The following is a 20,665-nucleotide window of genomic DNA, read 5'->3' on the forward strand; positions in this document are numbered from 1 at the left end:
AAAAAGGTTAATTATTTTTCATCTTAATCCACTAATAAATCATGGATGTGGCTTTCTTTTCTATTTGGAAAGACATGTGAGGCAGCATCCAAATATGAGTCCAATGGTTTTTGGCAATTAGTTTATAACTTGTTATGATCTATCTAGCCCTCATCAGTGTCTGCTCATTGGACTCCCCATTTTTGCCCCATTGATAGATCATTGAGTAGTATAATGAGAGGTCCATTATTATTTTTTTCTATTAGGCCCTCTTTATAGGCCCTACTACTCTATAACTAATTACAATATATAGGCTCTATTGTTTTGTCGTTTGGCCCTCCATGCCTCACTAGTAGATCACTGATTAGCATGAATGTGGGGTCATTATTTTTAGTTCATTATGCCCTTTATGTGGCCCCAGTAGCATATAACTTATATTATTATATATGGGTTCGATTGGGCTTTTTTGCCATGAACACTCCGTCTTAGTCCTAATAATAAGATTAGAGACTAGTATAAATGTGTGTCTTACTGTTCCGGTCATTAGGCTTGCTTTTACGTAGGTCATGCTAGTGTATAACTAATTACTATACAAGCTGGCTTTATTAGTTTTGTGCTGTCAGAGCCTTCATCTTAGCCTCACTAATAGATCACTGATCGGTATACACGTCAGTCTATTGTCTTTTTGGTCGCCCTCTACGTAGGCTCCCCTATTATAAGATTAACTAAAGATACTGCCATTTTCACATTAGTATCAGATACATCACCGGAGATGGTATCAAGGTGGACTTTAGGAAGGATCCATGGCACCCTAGGTCCCTAGCAGACCCCTCACAAACGAAATTCACAACAAATTCATGGACTCAGACTTCCCACGCAATATTATGGTATAGGACCTGCTCAAAGCCTCAAACACAGAAACTTAGACTTGGAAACAGGGCTCTTTCATGCATCAGGTACCTTGCGGATCCCATGTGTCTAACCCATTTTTCCTACGTTGGTTTGGGTTGGGTTCGGGTTAGCCCAAGGAAAAGATACGAAAAAGAAAAAAGAAAAAAAAAAGATACCTCGCGTATGCAACTTTCATGCCAGCCCCCCCCCCCAATCACCCTATGTGTCTTTCAAACCCTGCAGGTATCTACTCTCTCGCCGGTGCGTGGGCCTCTTGATCTTCAAGATGTCATGGAGTAGGCCAAATCCATCTGGTTCAAAGGTCATATTTCTCAGGATGACACTGCGGACAGACTAATCAAGACCAATTTGAAAACGTGTGCAATGCAACTCAGCCTCTACAAACATTGATCACAGATTCTTTTCCTGCTCTTATGTTATGTGAATATGGATATCCATCATTTGGCTGTTCAATTCCAAACAGAAAAGGAAAGATTTTGCCAACACACAAAAATTTTCCATTTGCAACTCTTGCGAAAGAATCCTCCATCTCATTTGCATCTCTTTGAACTTGAAAGAAGAGATGTCAAACCAACCCCCCCGCCCAACCTGCATTCACCAAGATTACTACATATTAAGCAAAAACTGGTAAGCAAGGCTCTCACAATAGAATTTCTATTAAAATTGAATTTGATTGCATTGAGGAGGTCGTTGCCGGATAGCACGACTTCTCTCCTTTATCCATCCGACGGTTGAGGATGACGGATGATGGATTCCCAGTCTATCATGAGATCTTGAACAACAGACCCAAAACTTTTTTCTCGCTAAAGCCCAACTAATCAATTGATTCTCAACATCTGTAATGAGATTTTTGAACGGGCTCATACTTTTTTCAGAGATCCTTCTATTCCTTTCCTTCCAAATTTCACATAATACCACAAACGGTTACATCAACCAAGAAATGTCCCGCTTTCCACCGGAAAAGATCAAGAGTAGAACATGGGAAGTCCCAAAAAACCCCAAACCAATAAAACCCACCTTGCACTGAACAAGAAAACAATCACTTGATTCTTCCTCTTTTCTACAGATAAATGCACCTGTTTACTCATGGATCCCTTTTCTTTGTGTTTTTTTTTTTTTTTTTCAATACTGCACCAGCCTTGATCTTACCTTATGTACAAGGCCTGTACTTGCTATTCAAACCGATGATTGCCATTTGATCGACATTGAGTAATAGAAATCTGAGATTTCCCAACCAATCGTGATCTTCTATGAGATGGATTCATGACAGTAACTCCATAATCTCTTCATAAATTTCCTTCTAAGGATCACGATCGATCCAGTGGCTTTGAATGACAGATTTTTTTACTCTTCCCAAAACCAACAACAGATCCTTTACTGTACTTAAAAGGGTAGTTCAACATTGATTCAACAACATAATTGGCTCTCTGATTTGTCGATCCAAAGTTCTCAACATACTGTAAATGATAAGCCTTTGTGGATGAGAAGAATCTCCAACTACAAAAGCATGCCGCCTCCTCTCCACCTCAATCCAACTACATCCAGCTGACTTCTGGAATTCCTTCATCTTCATCAATCTCCTCACCTCCCCAACCCCATCCCACCTTCCCCCCGCCGCATATATATTTGATAGCACCACATAGTTCCCAATATCACCTCCCCCCACATCAAACAGACGGTTCGCCACAAGTCTCCCTAGTTCCACCTCATGGTGTTTCTTACAAGCACCAAGCAACGTCCCCCACACATTCGCATTGGCTTCAAATGGCATGTTAGTTATAAAAGAAAATGCATCTTTCAATCTCCCCGCTCGAGCAAGAAGATCAACCATACATGAATAATGCTCCATAGTAGGTTTAATACCATGAATTTCCTCCATAGAATTAAAATGCGCCCACCCTTCATCGACAAGGCCGGCATGACTACAAGCCGATAAAATGGCCATCATTATAACATGGTCTGGTTTCATCTCCAACTCAAGCATCTTAGAGAAGACCTCAAGTGCTTCTTTTCCCATTCCATTCATCGCATACCCACCAATCATAGCCGTGAACATGACTAAATCCTTCCGAGGGCTCGTTCGAAAGAGCTTATAAGCTTCATTTATACTTCCACATTTTGAATACACATCCAACATAGCTCCTTCCAAGCAAACATCATCAAAACAAGCCCTGATTGAATATCCATGACACTGCCTCAATAGGTGTAAAGAAGCCAAATGGGCACAAACGGGAAGAACACTCATAATACTAACTGCATCAGGCCTCATTCCTTCTTGATATTGTAACTTGCAAAACAAACTAAGAGCCCTATCAATATAGTTGCTTTGAGAGTAAACTTGAACCATCAAATTCCATGTGGTGAGATCTCTTTCACCCATCTGATTGAAGATCATTTCCGCACCCTCCTCGCAACCGTGTTTCATGTAACCCGAGATCATCGCATTGCCCGTGATCATATTCTTTCCAGGCAAATTTTCGAAAGTTCTCAACGCATAATCAAGTCTCCCACATTTTGCATATGTGTCAATCATGGCATTTCCAACAGTCAGTTCACTGATTAGACCTGCTCGAATCGAATACCCATGAGCTTCTTTAACCCCTTTGACACCAAAAAAAGAACATACCCGAAGAACGTTTAAGATGGTTACTGAGTCCGGTCTAATTCCTTGATTATTCATGTCACATAATGACTCAACAAGCTTCCCTCCCTGTCCGCTCTCTGCGTAAGCAGCAATCATTGTGTTCCATGATATCAAATCTCTCTTTCGGATCATTTCAAATGTCCGGGATGCATCCTCTAACTTACCGCATTTCGCATAGAAACTTACTAGAGCATTCCCTACAGCTGTATCCTTGCATAGTCGAAAGTTCCCAAGAACATACTCATGGATCTTTTTCCCCTCTTGTAAATTGTGTAATTGTGCGCAGACAGGAAGTAAACTGATGAGAGTGATTGAATCAGGTTTCAACCCGGTTGATAACAATTCATGAAACAATTCTAATGCATTAGAGAGCAAACCATTCATGGCATATCCCACGATGACTGTATTCCAAGAAACCAAATCCCTCGAGTTCATATTTCGAAATATGAATTCCGCTTCTTTCATGTATCCGATCCTTGAGTAAAAGGTCATAAGTGCATTACAGACAGAAACATCTGTCTCGAGCCCAAAACGCAAAACATAACAATGGATCTCCTTTCCATGATACCAATCTGCTAAAAATGCACAAACAGGGAGAATAGTTGCAATTGTCGCACAATTAGGACCGACCCCGGCCAATAGCATTTGACAGAACAATCTGAATGCTTCCAGAAAAAGCCCATTTTCGATGTATCCGGCAATCATGGCATTCCACGAAATGACATCCTTGGTATCAATCTGCGAAAACAAGCAGTAGGAATCCTCCCAAACACTCCCACATTTTGCATACATGGATAGCAATGCATTCCCCACGAGGGTCTCCGATTCAAGTCCACTCTTAATTACATACCCATGGATGCTCTTACCTGATTTCAAAGCTCTCAATTGTGCACAAACAGGAAGAACAATCGCGATACTGATGGAGTTAGGCTTAGGTTCCTCCTCACAGACGTGCATTGAGTAAAACAATTCAGTTACTTCTAGGTAGAATTTTGAAGCTGAAAATCCAGACATGAGGATATTCCACAACACTGGATCCCTCATACCCATTTCATCGATCAGTTGTTGGGAATCATATAAAGCGCCACATTTGGCATACAAGTTCATCAGCGCCTTGGTAATGGATTTGTCGGATTCGTAGCCTTCCTTAACTACAGACCCATGTAAAGCTCTCCCCAATTCAATGGTCGAAAGAGCGGCACACGACTTGAGAAGAGCAGGGAGTCCGTAGTCGTCGGGTCTAAGGCCGGCTTGTTGCATTTGGCGATAGAGTGAAAGAGCTTCTTTGTAATGGTTATTCAGACAACATTCTCTGATTTTGGCATTCCATGATTTTAAATTTGGTTCTTGCATTTTGTCAAACATCTTGTGTGCATTGATGTCTTCACCATTATCAGTATGTAGAAGCAAAGTAGTTATTGAAGATTTCAGGATATTAAGAATTGGGTGTGCTTCAAATGATCTTCTGATACTGAATTTGGAGTTAACGATGAAATGGGAATGTAGGATCATCAAAATCAAAACATGAAAAGAAGATAAATAAAGGTATGCAACACTGCTATACTTCAATATCAGTCTTCCTTATGTTTCATTTTTTCTTCCCTCTTTGATTGGTAAGAAGTTCTCCAACTCATTGATAATATTTGAATCAAAGAAAGAGGGAGGCCTACGCAGTAAGAAGAAGGTGCACAAATGAAAGGAGTTTCGTTAGAAACTCAATACCTGCACACGTGGCGCGTGTGCCTTTATTGGCCCAACTATAGACTGGGTGAAAAATGACCCCCTCATCCCCTCTTGTTTGTCTTTTCCCAAAAATGGCAACATTTCCACTACCTTTTAGTTGTCATTTTCGTCATTTTCGTCATTTTCACACAAAAGAGAGTGGGAATATCATTTATCTATAGCCTATAAATCAAGGGAAGTGATATATTCGCCCCTTTTGTTCAAACTTGGGATAGAACCCTCCAGTGTAAAAGAGTAGTCATTAATGCACTAGAGGTATACTAGAGGGGGCTGTCCCAACAAGCTCACAAGTGACAATTTACGTAGACACATGAAGACCTGTTATCTAATGGATGGATGTCCATAGATTTTGTTGGGATTGGTGTCTTATTTCTACTCAAGTGAGACTATTTTGTATTCTTATTTGGATGGCAGGAATTTTCTGGAGAGGTTTGGTGTTAGAATATGTGAGATCTCATTGGTGGAGTATGTGGAGATCTCATCGTTATTATACTAGGCGAGTTGGCTAGTAGAGGTAACCTAGATAGATTAGGAAACTAGATTTGACCGGTAATTAGGTTAGAATATTCTACACATATCTCCTTCCATAGTTATCTTAATTTATTTCTATGTTTATCATGTAAGTGCTCTTTATAAGAGCCATCAATTTTCTTTGTAATTTATCTAAGTAATTCAAGAATAATAGAAATTCTCTAAAATTCTTCATTTGGAAAAAAATTTCTAGAATTTCTTCTTTTACACAGGAAAACATATAACTTCCGCCAACCCTCTTCGAGGGACCTTCCATTTATGATAATATCGCTCTAAACTAATCATAATCCTACCATTTCCCTTTAAATTTAGGAAAGAAAAAGAATGCCCTCCAAAAAGTTTTTCTTGCAATCCAAACTGGCCTAAGGGACGGTTTGGAGGTACGTAATATAAAAGTAGAAGGAATATAGATTCCTTTTCCTGTGAAATTATATGGTGTTCGTCCGAGCGCTATAGGGGTAAGACATGGGTACTGCCCTTGATATTTGATCCAATGACAGCCTCTGAAAATGTTGGTTGTGTCTAAATCAAATATCAAGGAAGGCACACGGGAACGCTGTATAAATACTCTCATTTTTCCTCATGTTTCTTTTTCTCTTTATTTGAGAGGAAAGCCAGTGTGATAGGGTTGCATTTTGAAAGTTTATAGCCCACCAGTGAATAGTAAATGACAACCAAGCATTGCTAGAAATGAAAAATGTGTTCGTTTACTTCCATTTTCTCTTTATTTGGATTTCTTTTCGATAATGTTTACCACAAAAAGAGAATCAGATTCGACCCATATGTTTAAGATTCCTAATCTGTGAGCTAATTGTATTCCTATCAATTCTAATGCAAAGATTTCTTCTTTGGAAGTTTCTCTTGAGAACATCGATACGATCATGCCCTGTTCATCACGGAGAATACCTCCAAAGTTAGCCCCATCTGACTCAAGAGAAGCATCCAAGTTAATTTTAAGCTCACCTATCTCAGTTTGGACCAGGTGCAATCTTTGATAGAGGATTGGGCGACTTGGAACTTGTATCCAAAATTTCTTGTTGCCCTGAAGTTTTTTTTTTCATTTGGAATGTCACGGAGATTTAAAGTGTTAATTCTGAGTCTTACCTAGTGGAGGATCTCCATTAGGATAAGAGTCTCGTGCTTCTTTTTGCCTTCAAAGGTTCCGCAATTTCTTTCTTTCCAAATGTGATAGATGGCCGATTGGAAGCTGAGTTTGATGGCCGTTGCACATTGGCCTTTTCCTTGGAAGTGTTGACTGATCCCAACTTTCCAAAGGATGGATCTCCAGATCCAACACGAGAAACCACAATTAAAGAACAAGTGATTTACCGATTCTTGATCCGTCGAGCACAGGATGCAATCACTATCTTGAATTATATTAACGATTGCTAGTCTATCCTTTGTGCTCAACATGTTTTGGACAGCTTTCCAAGAGACAATTGCTTGCCCAGGAACTGATCCATTGAACCAGATCGATCTAATCCACTGAGGTTTTGGGGATTGATGACGCATAACTTCCCAGGCACTTTTAGCACTGTAGTCTCCATTCACTGATGGTTTCGAGACAATTTTGTTGACTGGTTTGTCTATGTACAAAGCTTGATTTAGAAAATTCCTTTCTTCTTGATGGGAGTCCATGAAGATTATCGGATTCGACGACCCCTCACAGTGCCATTGAGCCAGGCAATTTAAATTAGCTAGAGAGGAATCTTTGCTTCATCTGGTAATCAGAGAATTGAGGGTACTTTTTGATGCCAGGGTTGGTTCCAAAGGTCGATGCTCAGCTCATCTCCTACGAGGTAGCAGACATGATTCTTTGTGATCTCTCTAGCTTCTAGGATACTCCGTACCCCCAGGATGGATTTGATGGTATTGATACAGTCCATATATTTCGGTTTTTTATGTATTTGAGATGGAACCACTTATCTCACAAGGAATTACTGTTGTTGAGCGTCTGCCATAGAAGCCTTTCAGCACAACCACCCCCCCCATATGAAATCTCAGAAAAAAAAACAAAAAACAAAACCTTTCCAATGTGTCTAGGATCCCTGAAGGTGCATTGAAAGCAAACGACCAGTAGATCTGATAAGAGTTAAGAATGGATTTTACAAGTTCTATCCTACCAGCCTTAGAGATGCTTAGTTAACCGGCTTTGTATTCTTTTCCTAACCTTCTCGATGAGAGCTTGACAATCCTGTTTGGTGATTCTGGACGTGACATTATCAAAACAAAAGACTAGTAATATGATTCCATTTGATATTTGGATTGCATAATTGGCATGATTTTTGGGAATTGGAGATCCAACTTTGGGCGCACCAGATTGATGATTACGATCAACCAAATATAGGGCTTACTATTTGTGACATTTTCTTAGAATGAAAGAGGAGAAGTGAGAGAGGTAAAATTCCCTACCAAATCCACTCCAACTAATTAAAAATTTCATTTCTCATACTTCTACACTTGCACACGACAGACCCAATTCACTACTATTTCTTATTAGTGCTAATTACATGTTTGGGGATAATAACTCAAACATGATTTAAGTTCATGTTGAATATTATTGTTACAACAATTTCACCCGAGACCATCAAATTACATTCACTGCTTCTGAATTACCTGTTGCATCATTAAAATAAACTTTAGTAAGTCCACCAAAACAGATGATGAAGTTTAGGGATTTGCTAGCCACCTTACAAGAAGCCATTTCGCGCCCCGTCTTTTGCATGAATAAAGTAAAAGTCAACATATAAGGATGTCTATCACTTGCAAGCGCGAAACGGCTTCTGCAAAGGTGGCTAGCAAATCTAAAGATAAACGTTATCAATAAACTAAACCAATAGAAGATGATATCATTATAGAGCCCAGAACCTATATCCAGAATAAACATGATGAAAAATCAAAGAATAGAGACAGAATCATGCAAAGCTGTCTACTCAACTGCAAAAGGGAAGTCCGATTCTACCAAAATTAGATGAGATTGAAAATTTTCTTTTTCCGAGAAGAAAGCTAAGAGTCGAGCCATAACTCTGGCTCTGTTTGGTTGCAAAAAGCAAGGAAGACGGCTGAGCATTTTTAGGAATATGAAATACCAAAGGTTGTTTGGTTGTCAATTTTTAGCTAAAAATTCCATTGGACTACTAGACATGGAAGAGACATCATTATTAGCTTTTTGCTTAGGTGGCGCCTATGTGGCGGGATTGTCCCTTCTCCTACTTTTCCAATGCAAAACCTTGTTTTTGATGGATTTTAGAGGGGAGAAGAGCATAAGATGTCTTGTCATGTGTAATCATTACTTTTTTCTCTCTTTCTCTCTCTTCTACTATTTTATTTATTTTGTTAATGACACATATCTCACCCTTGTCACCTCCTTGTAGACTACTACATCTACTAAAATCCCAGCTAAACAAACAGAGGTGAAATCATCAGACCTTTCACAGTTCTGGACAACAAAAATCAGATGTAGAGAATTTTTTCATAAATTCAAAATCCCAACCATCGAGCGTCATAATTCAATCTTATCTCAGGAATATAAATATTTAAAAGAAATCTAAAGACATGAACAAACTAAAACACATCCCAACATAGAATGACTACTCAACAAGACATCCACCACTCATCTCTCTCTCCTCTTTATTTATTCTCTCTCGTCACTCTTTCTCTCTCTTTTTCTCTCTTTCCTAATTTTTATTTGGATCAATTACCAATCGGGGACAAAAATTAGGTGGAATTATCAACAGGACCCATGCTTTTCAGAAATTATCAATGAGGGACAAAAGATGTCTTGTCATTAAAAGCTGGACGAAAATGCCCTTTTCTTAAGCAACACGTTTTGCTTTTCCACTTTTCCCTCTTCTCTCTTCTTTCCCTCTTTTTTTTTTACTTTTTCATTATCAACTTTGTTTTTTTTACCTTACCAGTCATCTTCTTCATCATTTAGCCACCATTGGAGGAGGAAAAACTCAAAAAATTGAAACGTGAGTTCATTCCCATCTATCTCTCAATATCTAGGTTTTGTTTTTGATTTGTTTTAGGGTTTTGCATTTCTCCTTCTCCCTTTCAATGGAGGATGAGGAAGATGAATCGTACGGTAGAAAGAAAAAAATGTGAAAATGAACGAGTGAAAAAAAACAGGAAGTGAAAACGTGTTCATAAGGGACTTGCTAAGCCCATTCGGAATTTGGTAACCCCATTTTGATATTGGATAACTCCAACCCCAGAGACTTGAAAACCCCCTTCCAAAACTCCAGTACCCTTGGGCAATTTTAAGGGACTTGATAAGCCTATTCGTAAATTGGTAACCCCATTTTGATACTAGATAGATAACCCCAATCCCAAATACTTGAAAACCCCCTTCCAAAACTCTAGTACCCTCGGCCAATTTTCAGGGACTTGATAAGCCCATTCAGAAATTGGTAACCCCATTTTGATACTTGATAACCCCAATCCCAGAGACTTAAAAACCCCCTTCCAAAACTCCAGCACCCTCGGCCAATTTTCAAGGACTTGATAAGCCCATTCAGAAATTGGTAACCCCATTTTTTATACTAGATAACCCTAATCCCAGAGACTTGAAAACCCCCTTCCAAAACTCTAGTACCCTTGACCAATTTTCAGGGACTTGATCACCCCATTCGGAAATTGGTAACCCCATTTTTTATACTAGATAACCCCATTCCTAGAGACTTGAAATCCCTCGGCCAATTTTCAAGTACTTGATAAACCCATTCAAAAATTGGTAACCCTACTTTTGAGAGTTACTAACCCCCTTCCAGAGAGCTGATAAACCCCTTCTGCTACAAAACCCCCTGCCTATAGCAACTCTTATAATGGCATTACAATTCTGCTCATGTTAGAAATAACAAAAGAAATGGATGTTATTTTCATTAAATGTGCTTCATGTATTACATCCCAATTTGTGTATTACAAAAAAAAAAAAAAGATTTAAGTAAATCAAAAAATGTGTAGCCATCCATCCATTCATGTATTACATCAACTTTTTCTTATTCAACCACTTGTCTTCCAAAAAAGTAAGTGAAGCCATCCATGCATTATCTCCAGAATTCACCATAAAATATAAATCGCTTAAACCCTAAACAAGATAAATAAAAAACAGAGGAATGAAAAATAGTGCAAAACCCTAAAAAAAGAAAAGAAAAACAAAATCTAAATACAATGAGATAGATGGTAAGAACTCAGCATTCAAGTTTTCAAGATTTGCCAGCAACAATGGTGGCTGAACAAGGAGGAAGATTTGAGAGATATCAGATGGATGGCATGGATCGATTAAAGGTGAGCCCACTATGTAGTAGGAAATTGAATGCAAATTACTTTAGACATACATGCAAGTTCAGGGTAAAAAGTGACGCGTTTTATAAATGATGTTAGGCGGTCGATTCGTGTCGGTTGTTACGTACCCACTGACAACATACACGCGTGTTGCTTTTTAAGTAACAGCCAAAACGAAAATGATTGAAAAGCACGTGGAAAATACAAAGGCGGTTAGCATTGGACATTGGACTCTGACGTGGTGTGACATGAAACATTTCAACGGGGTCCGCAATGCATGCATGCCATTTTTTTAATTTCAATGTAAGATCCTAATCACTGCCAATCTGCCATGTCACCATTCCCACACTCCACCATGTGGGGCCCGTAGATTGCATCATCTTCTGAACTTTCGTGGAAAGTGGGACATCAAAAAAATATAGGGGAGTGAACTGAATGTTAGAGGGTTGATCCTAGCCCTCTATAGATCGGAGGGTTAGGATCAACCTATGGAAATGATGGTTTGGATCATCCTACGGTGCAAGCTATACCGTAAGGAGTGCGAATTATCCTACAGGGTGCGAATTTATCATGTCCTGTTTATTGCTCAAAAATGCTACATGTGAAAAGCTAACGTACGGTTGAGAAAATAGCGGGCATTTGTTTTTGGAAGCTTGCAAAAGGTATTCGTTACTCAAAATGGCAAAAATACCCTAAAGGAAGGCAAAAATACCCTAAGGAAGGCAAAAGGCCTGAGTCCTGACGTGTAGGTTTAAAAATTTATCAGTCCACGTGTAAGCTAAGAATTGGCCTAATTCCAAAAACCCTTATCCGACGCGTTTTCGTTCATCCAATCAATTCAATTTTCTTAGCCTACACGAAACTACGAAAGTCATATACAACATTTTTTGCTAAATATACGCACAAGTACATAATTTGAACGGTTTGAATCATGCTGATTGATTCAACTTTCATTGGCTACTCGAAGCCAGTTTAAGAGTCGATGGCCTACGATACTTTTCACACTGAACTTCACCGTATGTTTCGTAAGGGATATGCATAAAATTTCCTACTACATAGTGGGCCCTATCTTTAATCGATCCAAGCCATCCATCTTATATCCCCCGACTTGGATCTCCAATCGCTAATATCCCTAAATCAAATATTACTCTTATTTGCATGAATTTATTTAAATAAAGTATAATTTTTCAAAGATTTGGCTACCCTGAATTTTGTGAGTTTTTATACGGGGTAAGGCCATGTAGTTTGGTATTTTTCAAAAAGTACCGTACAGCTTGCATTCCAAACCGTCCATTAGAACTTGAAATTTTTTTCCCATAATTATCTTTTAGCAAAATTAAAACACACAAGAATTTACTATGAAGTTGTAATATAACAGTAATTGTAGGTGGAAACCCCAGAGAATGTATCTGATGACACTTTCCTAGCAACATTCTTTGTAATATAGCTAAGCGAATGTGTGATGCCTTGTTACAGAGGGGAATATATTTGAAGTGAAATATTTGCAAAGGCTTCATATTTAGGTCAGGGCAAAATGTGCATCACTGGCAACATCAGTTCTTTTCCTCATATACAAATCAAACAAAGGAATATCTTTAAAAAAAAAAGAGAGAGATATTATATGGTTTAAGCACGTTTAGTCCAGTATTTTTCAAGAAGCTTACACCATAGGATGATCCAAACCGCCCATTTGATGGGCCACAAGCCCACAACATAAATAAGTTGCTCCCCCAAAATCATTCCAATAGGATAATCCTAGCCCTACTATCTATAGAGGAAATGCTTATTATTGAAACCTCTATAGATCAAAGGGTTGGGATCATCCTACAGAAATGGTTTTTGGGGGCCAAGTGTATTTATATTGTGGCCCATCAAATGGACTGTTTGGATCCATCCTGTGGTGCAAGTCATACAGTACTTTTTGAAAAATCATTTCCATAGGATGATCCTAGCCCTACGATCTATAGAGGAAACGCATATTATTGAAACTTTTATAGATTGGAGGGTTGGGATCATCCTATGGAAATGATTTTTGGGGGCCAAGTGTATTTATATTGTGGCCCATCAAATGGACTGTTTGGATCCATCCTATGGTGCAAGTCATACAGTACTTTTTGAAAAATCATTTCCATAGGATGATCCAGTATCACTACCCTGTTTGCTTGTCTTTTTCTTTATTATCAGGAAAAGAGAGAGCTCCAAACCCTTTTTGAATATGCAGAGGGCAACCTATCTCTTCGAATGAAACCTACCGTAATGGAAGATTGGAGGAGGAAGAGGGCATAGAAAATAACTCTGGAGAGGTTTGGCGTTAAAATATGTGAGATCTTATTGGTAGATTATGTGGAGATCTCATCGTTGGATCATCTTAATAAACTAGGCATGTGGGCTAGTAGAGGTAACCTAAATAGATTAGGATACTAGATTTGACCGGTAATTAGGTTAGAATATTCTACACATATCTCCTTCCATAGTTATCTTAATTTATTTCTATGTTTATCATGTAAGTGCTCTTTATAAGAGCCATCAATTTTCTTTGTAATTTATCTAAGTAATTCAAGAATAATAGAAATTCTCTAAAATTCTTCATTTGGAAAAAAATTTCTAGAATTTCTTCTTTTACACAGGAAAAAATATAACTTCCGCCAACCCTCTTCGAGGGACCTTCCATTTATGATAATATCGCTCTAAACTAATCATAATCCTACCATTTCCCTTTAAATTTAGGAAAGAAAAAGAATTCCCTCCAAAAAGTTTTTCTTGCAATCCAAACTGGGCCTAAGGGACGGTTTGTAGGTACCTAATATAAAAGTAGAAGGAATATCGATTCCTTTTCCTGTGAAATTATATGGTGTTCGTCCGAGCGCTATAGGGGTAAGACAAGGGTACTGCCCTTGAAATTTGATCCAATGACAGCCTCTGAAAATGTTGGTTGTTTCTAAATCAAATATCAAGGAAGGCACACGGGAACCCTGTATAAATACTCTCATTTTTCCTCATGTTTCTTTTTCTCTTTATTTGAGAGGAAAGCCAGTGTGATAGGCTTGCATTTTGAAAATTTATAGCCCACCAGTGAATAGTAAATGACAACCAAGCATTGCTAGAAATGAAAAATGTGTTCTTTTACTTCCATTTTCTCTTTATTTGGATTTCTTTTCGATAATGTTTACCACAAAAGAGAATCAGATTCGACCCATTTGTTTAAGATTCCTAATCTGTGAGCTAATTGTATTCCTATCAATTCTAATGCAAAGATTTCTTCTTTGGAAATTTCTCTTGAGAACATCGATACGATCATGCCCTGTTCATCACGGAGAATACCTCCAAAGTTAGCCCCATCTGACTCAAGAGAAGCATCCAAGTTAATTTTAAGCTCACCTATCTCAGTTTGGACCAGGTGCAATCTTTGATAGAGGATTGGACGACTTGGAACTTGTATCCAAAATTTCTTGTTGCCCTGAAGTTTTTTTTTTTTTTTTTTTTTTTCATTTGGAATGTCACGGAGATTTAAAGTGTTAATTCTGAGTCTTACCTCATGGAGGATCTTCATTAGGATGAGAGTCTTGTGCTTCTTTTTGCCTTCAAAGGTTCTGCAATTTCTTTCTTTACAAATGTGATAGATGGCCGATTGGAAGCTGAGTTTGATGGCCGTTGCACATTGGCCTTTTCCTTGGAAGTGTTGACTGATCCCAACTTTCCAAAGGATGGATCTCCAGATCCAACCCAGAAACCACAATTAAAGAACAAGTGATTTACCGATTCTTGATCCGTCGAGCACAGGATGCAATCACTATCTAGAATTATATTCACGATTGCTAGTCTATCCTTTGTGTTCAACATGTTTTGGACAGCTTTCCAAGAGACAATTGCTTGCCTAGGAACAGATCCATTGAACCAGATCGATCTAATCCACTGAGGTTTTGGGGATTGATGACGCATAACTTCCCAGGCACGTTTAGCACTGTAGTCCCACCGGCCACCGGGCGTGCCAATTGAAAACTACTAAATTTGAAATTTCAGGATTTGATTTAAGTTCAATCTTATCTTAGGAGTTGGGATAATTTTGAGGCTTGAGGCTTCAGTCACTTTCTGCGAGTTTTAAGGTTCGGAGTACTAACCTGTTATGGTGAGCTTTGCTTGATAAATTAATTACAATGCTGATGTACAATAGTGAACTGATTTTATTTTTTTTCTTTTTGGGCCGTCTTAGTTCACTTTTAAATTCGTGACTAGAAGCGAAACTGAAGTCTAAGATCTGTTCGCCGGAGCGTATGCGGCACGAAAGGACCTGTTGACTGTTTTGATGAGCTTTAGCGTGCGTGAATGGAGACCGAGCAAGAGTACGTGAATGTCCTATGCTGAAATGCTCTAAAACAAAGGGAGATGTATTAAGTGTAGCAGTATGGTAAGAAAGACCGGTTTCTATATAAAATTTGAACTTGAATGAATGACAAAGTCAGACAAAGCAAAGGTCTACTGTTGTAGATCAGTTGAAAGTGCAAATGATATTGTTTAGGAGATGATCATAAATAAATTAAGCAAAACATAAACCGAACAGCAAATTAGCATGGCTCGGCTCTCTTCTCATAAAACAAGTAGTCCAAATCTAACAAGTTGTCGAAATACTTTTAATTGTCTCGAGATATTTCAGTAGGAAAATGATATTTCCACCACCTTTGTTTGTCTTGTCCGGAAGTACCGTCAGCCTTTTGCCATTTTCACTTCCTTTTGACTTTTGCTTGTCTTTTCCTGAACTTCTTGAAAAGACATACAAAAGGGGCTGGAAGCCTGGAATGTTGAACAGGGGGGTGGAGATTTCATTTCCCACTGTGTAAAATCATCATAGTGACCCCTGCTTCAATTCTATCTTAAAATCAACCTTGGGGCCCACATTGTACACGTGTTTGATTTGAGATGGTTGATCTAGTGAGCCTTAGTGGTGACCCACATGGACAACGCAAGAACGGTTTAGATTCCCCAATAACGTACAAGTGACACATGGTGGCTCAGCTTTTGTGACCATGGGAATACTTCAATGGTGACCATTGTAGTTAAATTGAGCTTAGTAGGGCCCACTTTGGTTTGATCCACATCGTCCATCTGATAGGCTGTGAGTAAGATCTCCAATGACCCAAAAACCATGTCAATCGGACAATCCTAACCCTTTAATAATATGTAATTTTGGTTACGGAATGGCATGATTTTGAGAGATTGGAGATCCACTAGAGGGATATCAGATCGACGGCCTGGATCAATTAAAGGTAGGGCCCACTATGTAGTAGGAAATTTTATACAAATTACTTTACGAAAAATACAATCTCAGGCCTTCCACTCTTAAATGAGTTTCGTGAAGCCAAAAAAAAAAGTAGAATTGATCCGTATGATCGAAACCGTTCAATTTATGGACTTGCGCTTATCTTTAGCAAGCTAGACGCGGAAAAAGGTTGTTGTCTTATGGGACCTCTTAGATGAGCTTCGTGTAGTGGAAGAAAATTGATTCGATCGGATGATCCAAACCGTCCAATGTATGGACTTGCGTTGCGTGTATCTTTTACTAAACTTCCGAAAACGCGCTAGTGTTGTTCGGCCAGCATGCTAGATGCGGAAAAATGTCTTTATTTGTGGGACCACAATTTAGGAATTGTCTAATTAATGGCTTACATGTGGAAAATAAGTAGAACCATTATTAAATAATTTTTATAGCTGTCTGCCGGAAAGTACACGTCATCAATTCTCTTTTTGACTGGATTGTCTGCCGCAAGGCTACTCATACTGGCAGTGCCATTTTTAATAACCGCACAAACTGAGATTGTCTTTTCTTTTTTAATTTGCTTCCAAAGGCTTTTTGGGAATTGTAATAGAGAGAAAAGCCAAAAATAAAGGGAAAGATATCTAATGTGTTAAAGTGCTACTATTTGTTGGGTTCCACTCTCTGTCCCCAACTCGATTACAATATCATTATCCAAATAGGGAAGGGGAGACCCTTCTAGGGTAATAAGTAGTCATAAATACACTTAGAAGGGGTTGTCCATGTAAAAAAAGTGGGGAAAATAAATCAGCTTTTGAAAGACAATTATTTTACATCTCGTGATAATACGACATCTCTCTTGAAATTTAATGGCTAGTGCTATCCGGACTAGCATTTTTGATAAGTGCACTAACTACCTTGTCTTTTAGTCTTTAATAAGCTGTGAAAGATTACATAATATCCAAAAAAAGCTCTTATAAGCTAATTAATAAAGAAGAGACAAGGTGAGTTAGTGCAATTATCAAAGCATGAAAGCGCCAATATCAGTTACCAATTTAATCTCTATATTGGGGGATATATTCGTCGAGAATTGAGGGTACTTTTTGATGCCAGGGTTGGTTCCAAAGGTCGATGCTCGGCTCATCTCTTACGGGGTAGCAGACATGATTCTTTGTGATCTCTCTAGCTTCTAGGATACTCCGTACCCCCAGGATGGATGAATCCACTTAGCCAACAAGGAATTACTGTTGTTGAGGGTCTGCCTTAGTCCCAACCTTTGGCTTGCAAATGTTATCCCAAGCTATCGTGTGGAGATTCTTTTTGCCTTTAGCACCCCCCCCAATATGAAATCTCAAAAAAAAAAATCCTTTTCAATGTGTCTAGGATCCCTGAAGACACATTGAAAGCAGATGACCAGCAGTAGATCTGATAGGAGTTGAGAATGGATTTTACAAGTTCTATCCTCCTACCAGCCTTAGAGATGCTTAGTTAACCGTTTCCTTACCTTCTCGATGAGAGATTGACAATCCTGTTTGGTGATTCTGGACGTGACATTATCAAAACAAAAGACTAGTAATATGATTCCATTTGATATTTGGATTGCATAATTGGCATGATTTTTGGGAATTGGAGATCCAACTTTGGGCCCACCGGATTGATGATTACGATCAACCAAATATAGGGCTTACTATTTGTGATATTTTCTTAGAATGAGAGGGGGGAAGTGAGAGAGGTAAAATTCCCTACCAAATCCACTCCAACTAATTAAAATTTTCTTAAATCATGATTTTGTTTTGTACCCGCATTTTAAACTTATAAAATAGCTAGTTTTTTTTATTACTTGAGCAATTGTCAAATAATACTTGTAGCCCCATCATACTTGATATACCATTCATATTCAAATAAAATACATTTTATTTAGGGAAGTGATATTTACGCCCCTTTTGATCGCCAGGGACACCTAACGCCAGTGCACGTGGCAATCAGACCTATTGGATTTTTCTGACATCAAGTACATTAGCCCCCCATTAGTCATTGATACACCGGCGCTGGGTGTCCCTAGTAATCAAAATGGGCGTAAATATCACTTCCCTTTATTTATTATAAAGGTTGGCCAACCATCTTATATTTTGTTCATGTATAACAATGCTACGATGAAGAAATTAAATACGGCCTCCACGCAAAGCCTTTAGATTCCGCTCAACGTAATTTGCGGTCGTTATTGGCTTTTCTAGGACAAAAGGACCTAAAATGAGCGCCAGAGTCAAATGGGCCCCAATAATATCACGAATGGCAGAAGTTTCAAAGGGATTCAAGCCTTCTCGTTTCCAACCGACCTTTCATAGTTTCATTGACGCAAAAGTGTTCCTCTCTTTCAATCTTTGCCCTTGATCGTACGGTCCCTAGTGTTTTACCAATCACGTCTGGTGTTATTTAAGCCGTTGATTTTTACAAGCATCATTCTTTGCATTCCAATGGGGACCTTCCAGGTAGTTTCCATGGACCGTTTTGTGCAGTAAAGGATAAGATCATATATATTTTTATCTAACCGTCCATTTTATACCAAATATATTGATGATCCTACGGGCAACCTTATTTTTGTTTTCCCAAGTGATTTTCGCACTCCCATGTTTTAATAATTGCACAAACTGAACTTGTTTTTTCCATTTTAATTGGCTACTGAGAGATTCTTCCCAATGAGATCTCCGTTTGCATCTACAAGGATTCTGTAATCCAAGAATGTAAAATCTGAGATTTTATAAAATCTTAGATTTTACAAGCTATAAAAGCTGGATTGTACTTCTTTAAGGATAGTAAAATCCAAGTTTTAGCTTATAAAATGATTAAAATCAAGGTTTTAGCTAGGTACATTTATTTTGGGAACAAGATATAATCAATATTCGATGGGGCCGAGTTTGAAGTCTGGATAGTGGGTACACATTTCTTATTTGCTTTTTTGACTCTTTTGCCAAAACCGGCATTGTAGTGGAAGCTTCAGAAGAAAATGTGGGGATCGCACCACTCTTCTGTTATAAAAGGATTCGACATGTTTAAAGTGGAGAAACATACATCTACGATAATGAGTATGATTAGTGATAAGAAATTAAAGGAGCTCTTGTTCGTCTTCACCCTATCTTTAATTATAGCCTCATCTTCATTTCCTCCCCAAGAACATGTCCCTCTACCCATGAAACTTGCAATAGCTTCCAACCTCATCTGTTTCACTGCCATGAGCTCTACCATATTTTTCCAGATCTCTAGTCTCCCTCTTCACCTCTTTCTTTTGTTACTGAATCTCACTGTTTTTTCCCTACACTCCAATTTTCTTTACCGAGAATTAGAGGGATGGATATCTGTGTTTTTCATCCCTTTTGTTATTCATGCCTTTGCATTTTTCTACTACTTATATAAAAACCTACTTGTCTGGAAGAGAAATTATCAATCTAGACACCTCATCATTCCACTATTTAACCGACCGAGGCCTCAAATATTTTATGGTTATGTGCATCCACCATCACTTGGTTCGATTTCCGCCACTCCTCCCTCTCTAACTTGGGATCAACCAGATGAGGACGTTCAGATTGCCTGACAAAAAGGCTAAAGCCCCCACATCAAGCCTTAATTTCTATGTAATTGTAAGTATCTTTTTTGTATTTCTTTCATATAGAGAGCTCTCCCGAAAAGCTTCATTCGACTTTACGCCCGTTTTTAAGAGAATCTGTTCCGGTCACCGGAAATCTTTTCTGGTAGTCGGAAAACTTTTCCGGTCGCCGGAACTTTAATGAGAGAGAGAGAGAGAGAGAGAGAGCTGTATGGCTACTAACCTTGTGATGATTCATTTTTTCAACAGGGAGATGCGAAAATAAACAAGTAAAAGAGCTGTGAGATGCAAGATTGAATGAGTTTTTGAAGGAAAGAAAGATGTCTCTTGCCTAAAAGAAGTGAAAAAAAGAAGAGTGATAGACGTGCAAATTATATTTGTTTTTGTCTGTTCTGTCTTGTTTGGGTCTTAGTCACGTCGAAGAAAAATTAGTCATAAAAGGAAAAAAAAAAAAGAGTGATAGAAGTGCAAATTATTATTATTTTTTTGTCTGTGTTCTGTGACTTCTGTCTTGTTTGACTGAAATGAAAATTATAAGGAAATGTTATCAGCACTACTTTCTTTTTACGAGGGCACTCTTACTTTATTAAAAGTACGTTATGACCCTCAACTATAGGATGATCCAAACCGTCCATTAGATGGGCCACAACCTATTTAGGTTGTGCCCCAAAAATCATTTCCATAAGTTGATCCTAACCCACTACAATGAAGAAATTAAATA

The 20,665-nt window shown here is 38.4% G+C and overlaps 1 protein-coding gene across 1 annotated transcript; it reads right to left on the bottom strand.

Moving 5' to 3' along the window:
- Window positions 1-593: 593 nt before the first annotated feature.
- SLG1 (Tetratricopeptide repeat (TPR)-like superfamily protein) lies at window positions 594-5,380 on the bottom strand. Its single transcript, XM_077375730.1, has one exon. The coding sequence runs from the start codon at window positions 5,045-5,047 to the stop codon at window positions 2,288-2,290; it is 2,760 nt and encodes a 919-aa protein (XP_077231845.1). The 5' UTR covers window positions 5,048-5,380; the 3' UTR covers window positions 594-2,287.
- Between the last annotated feature and the right edge of the window lie 15,285 nt (window positions 5,381-20,665).

This window comes from Tasmannia lanceolata, unplaced genomic scaffold (genome assembly GCF_043159265.1).
Source record: "Tasmannia lanceolata isolate RefF3 unplaced genomic scaffold, GAP_Taslan_0.1 ptg000054l, whole genome shotgun sequence".
Taxonomy (NCBI): Eukaryota; Viridiplantae; Streptophyta; class Magnoliopsida; order Canellales; family Winteraceae; genus Tasmannia; species Tasmannia lanceolata.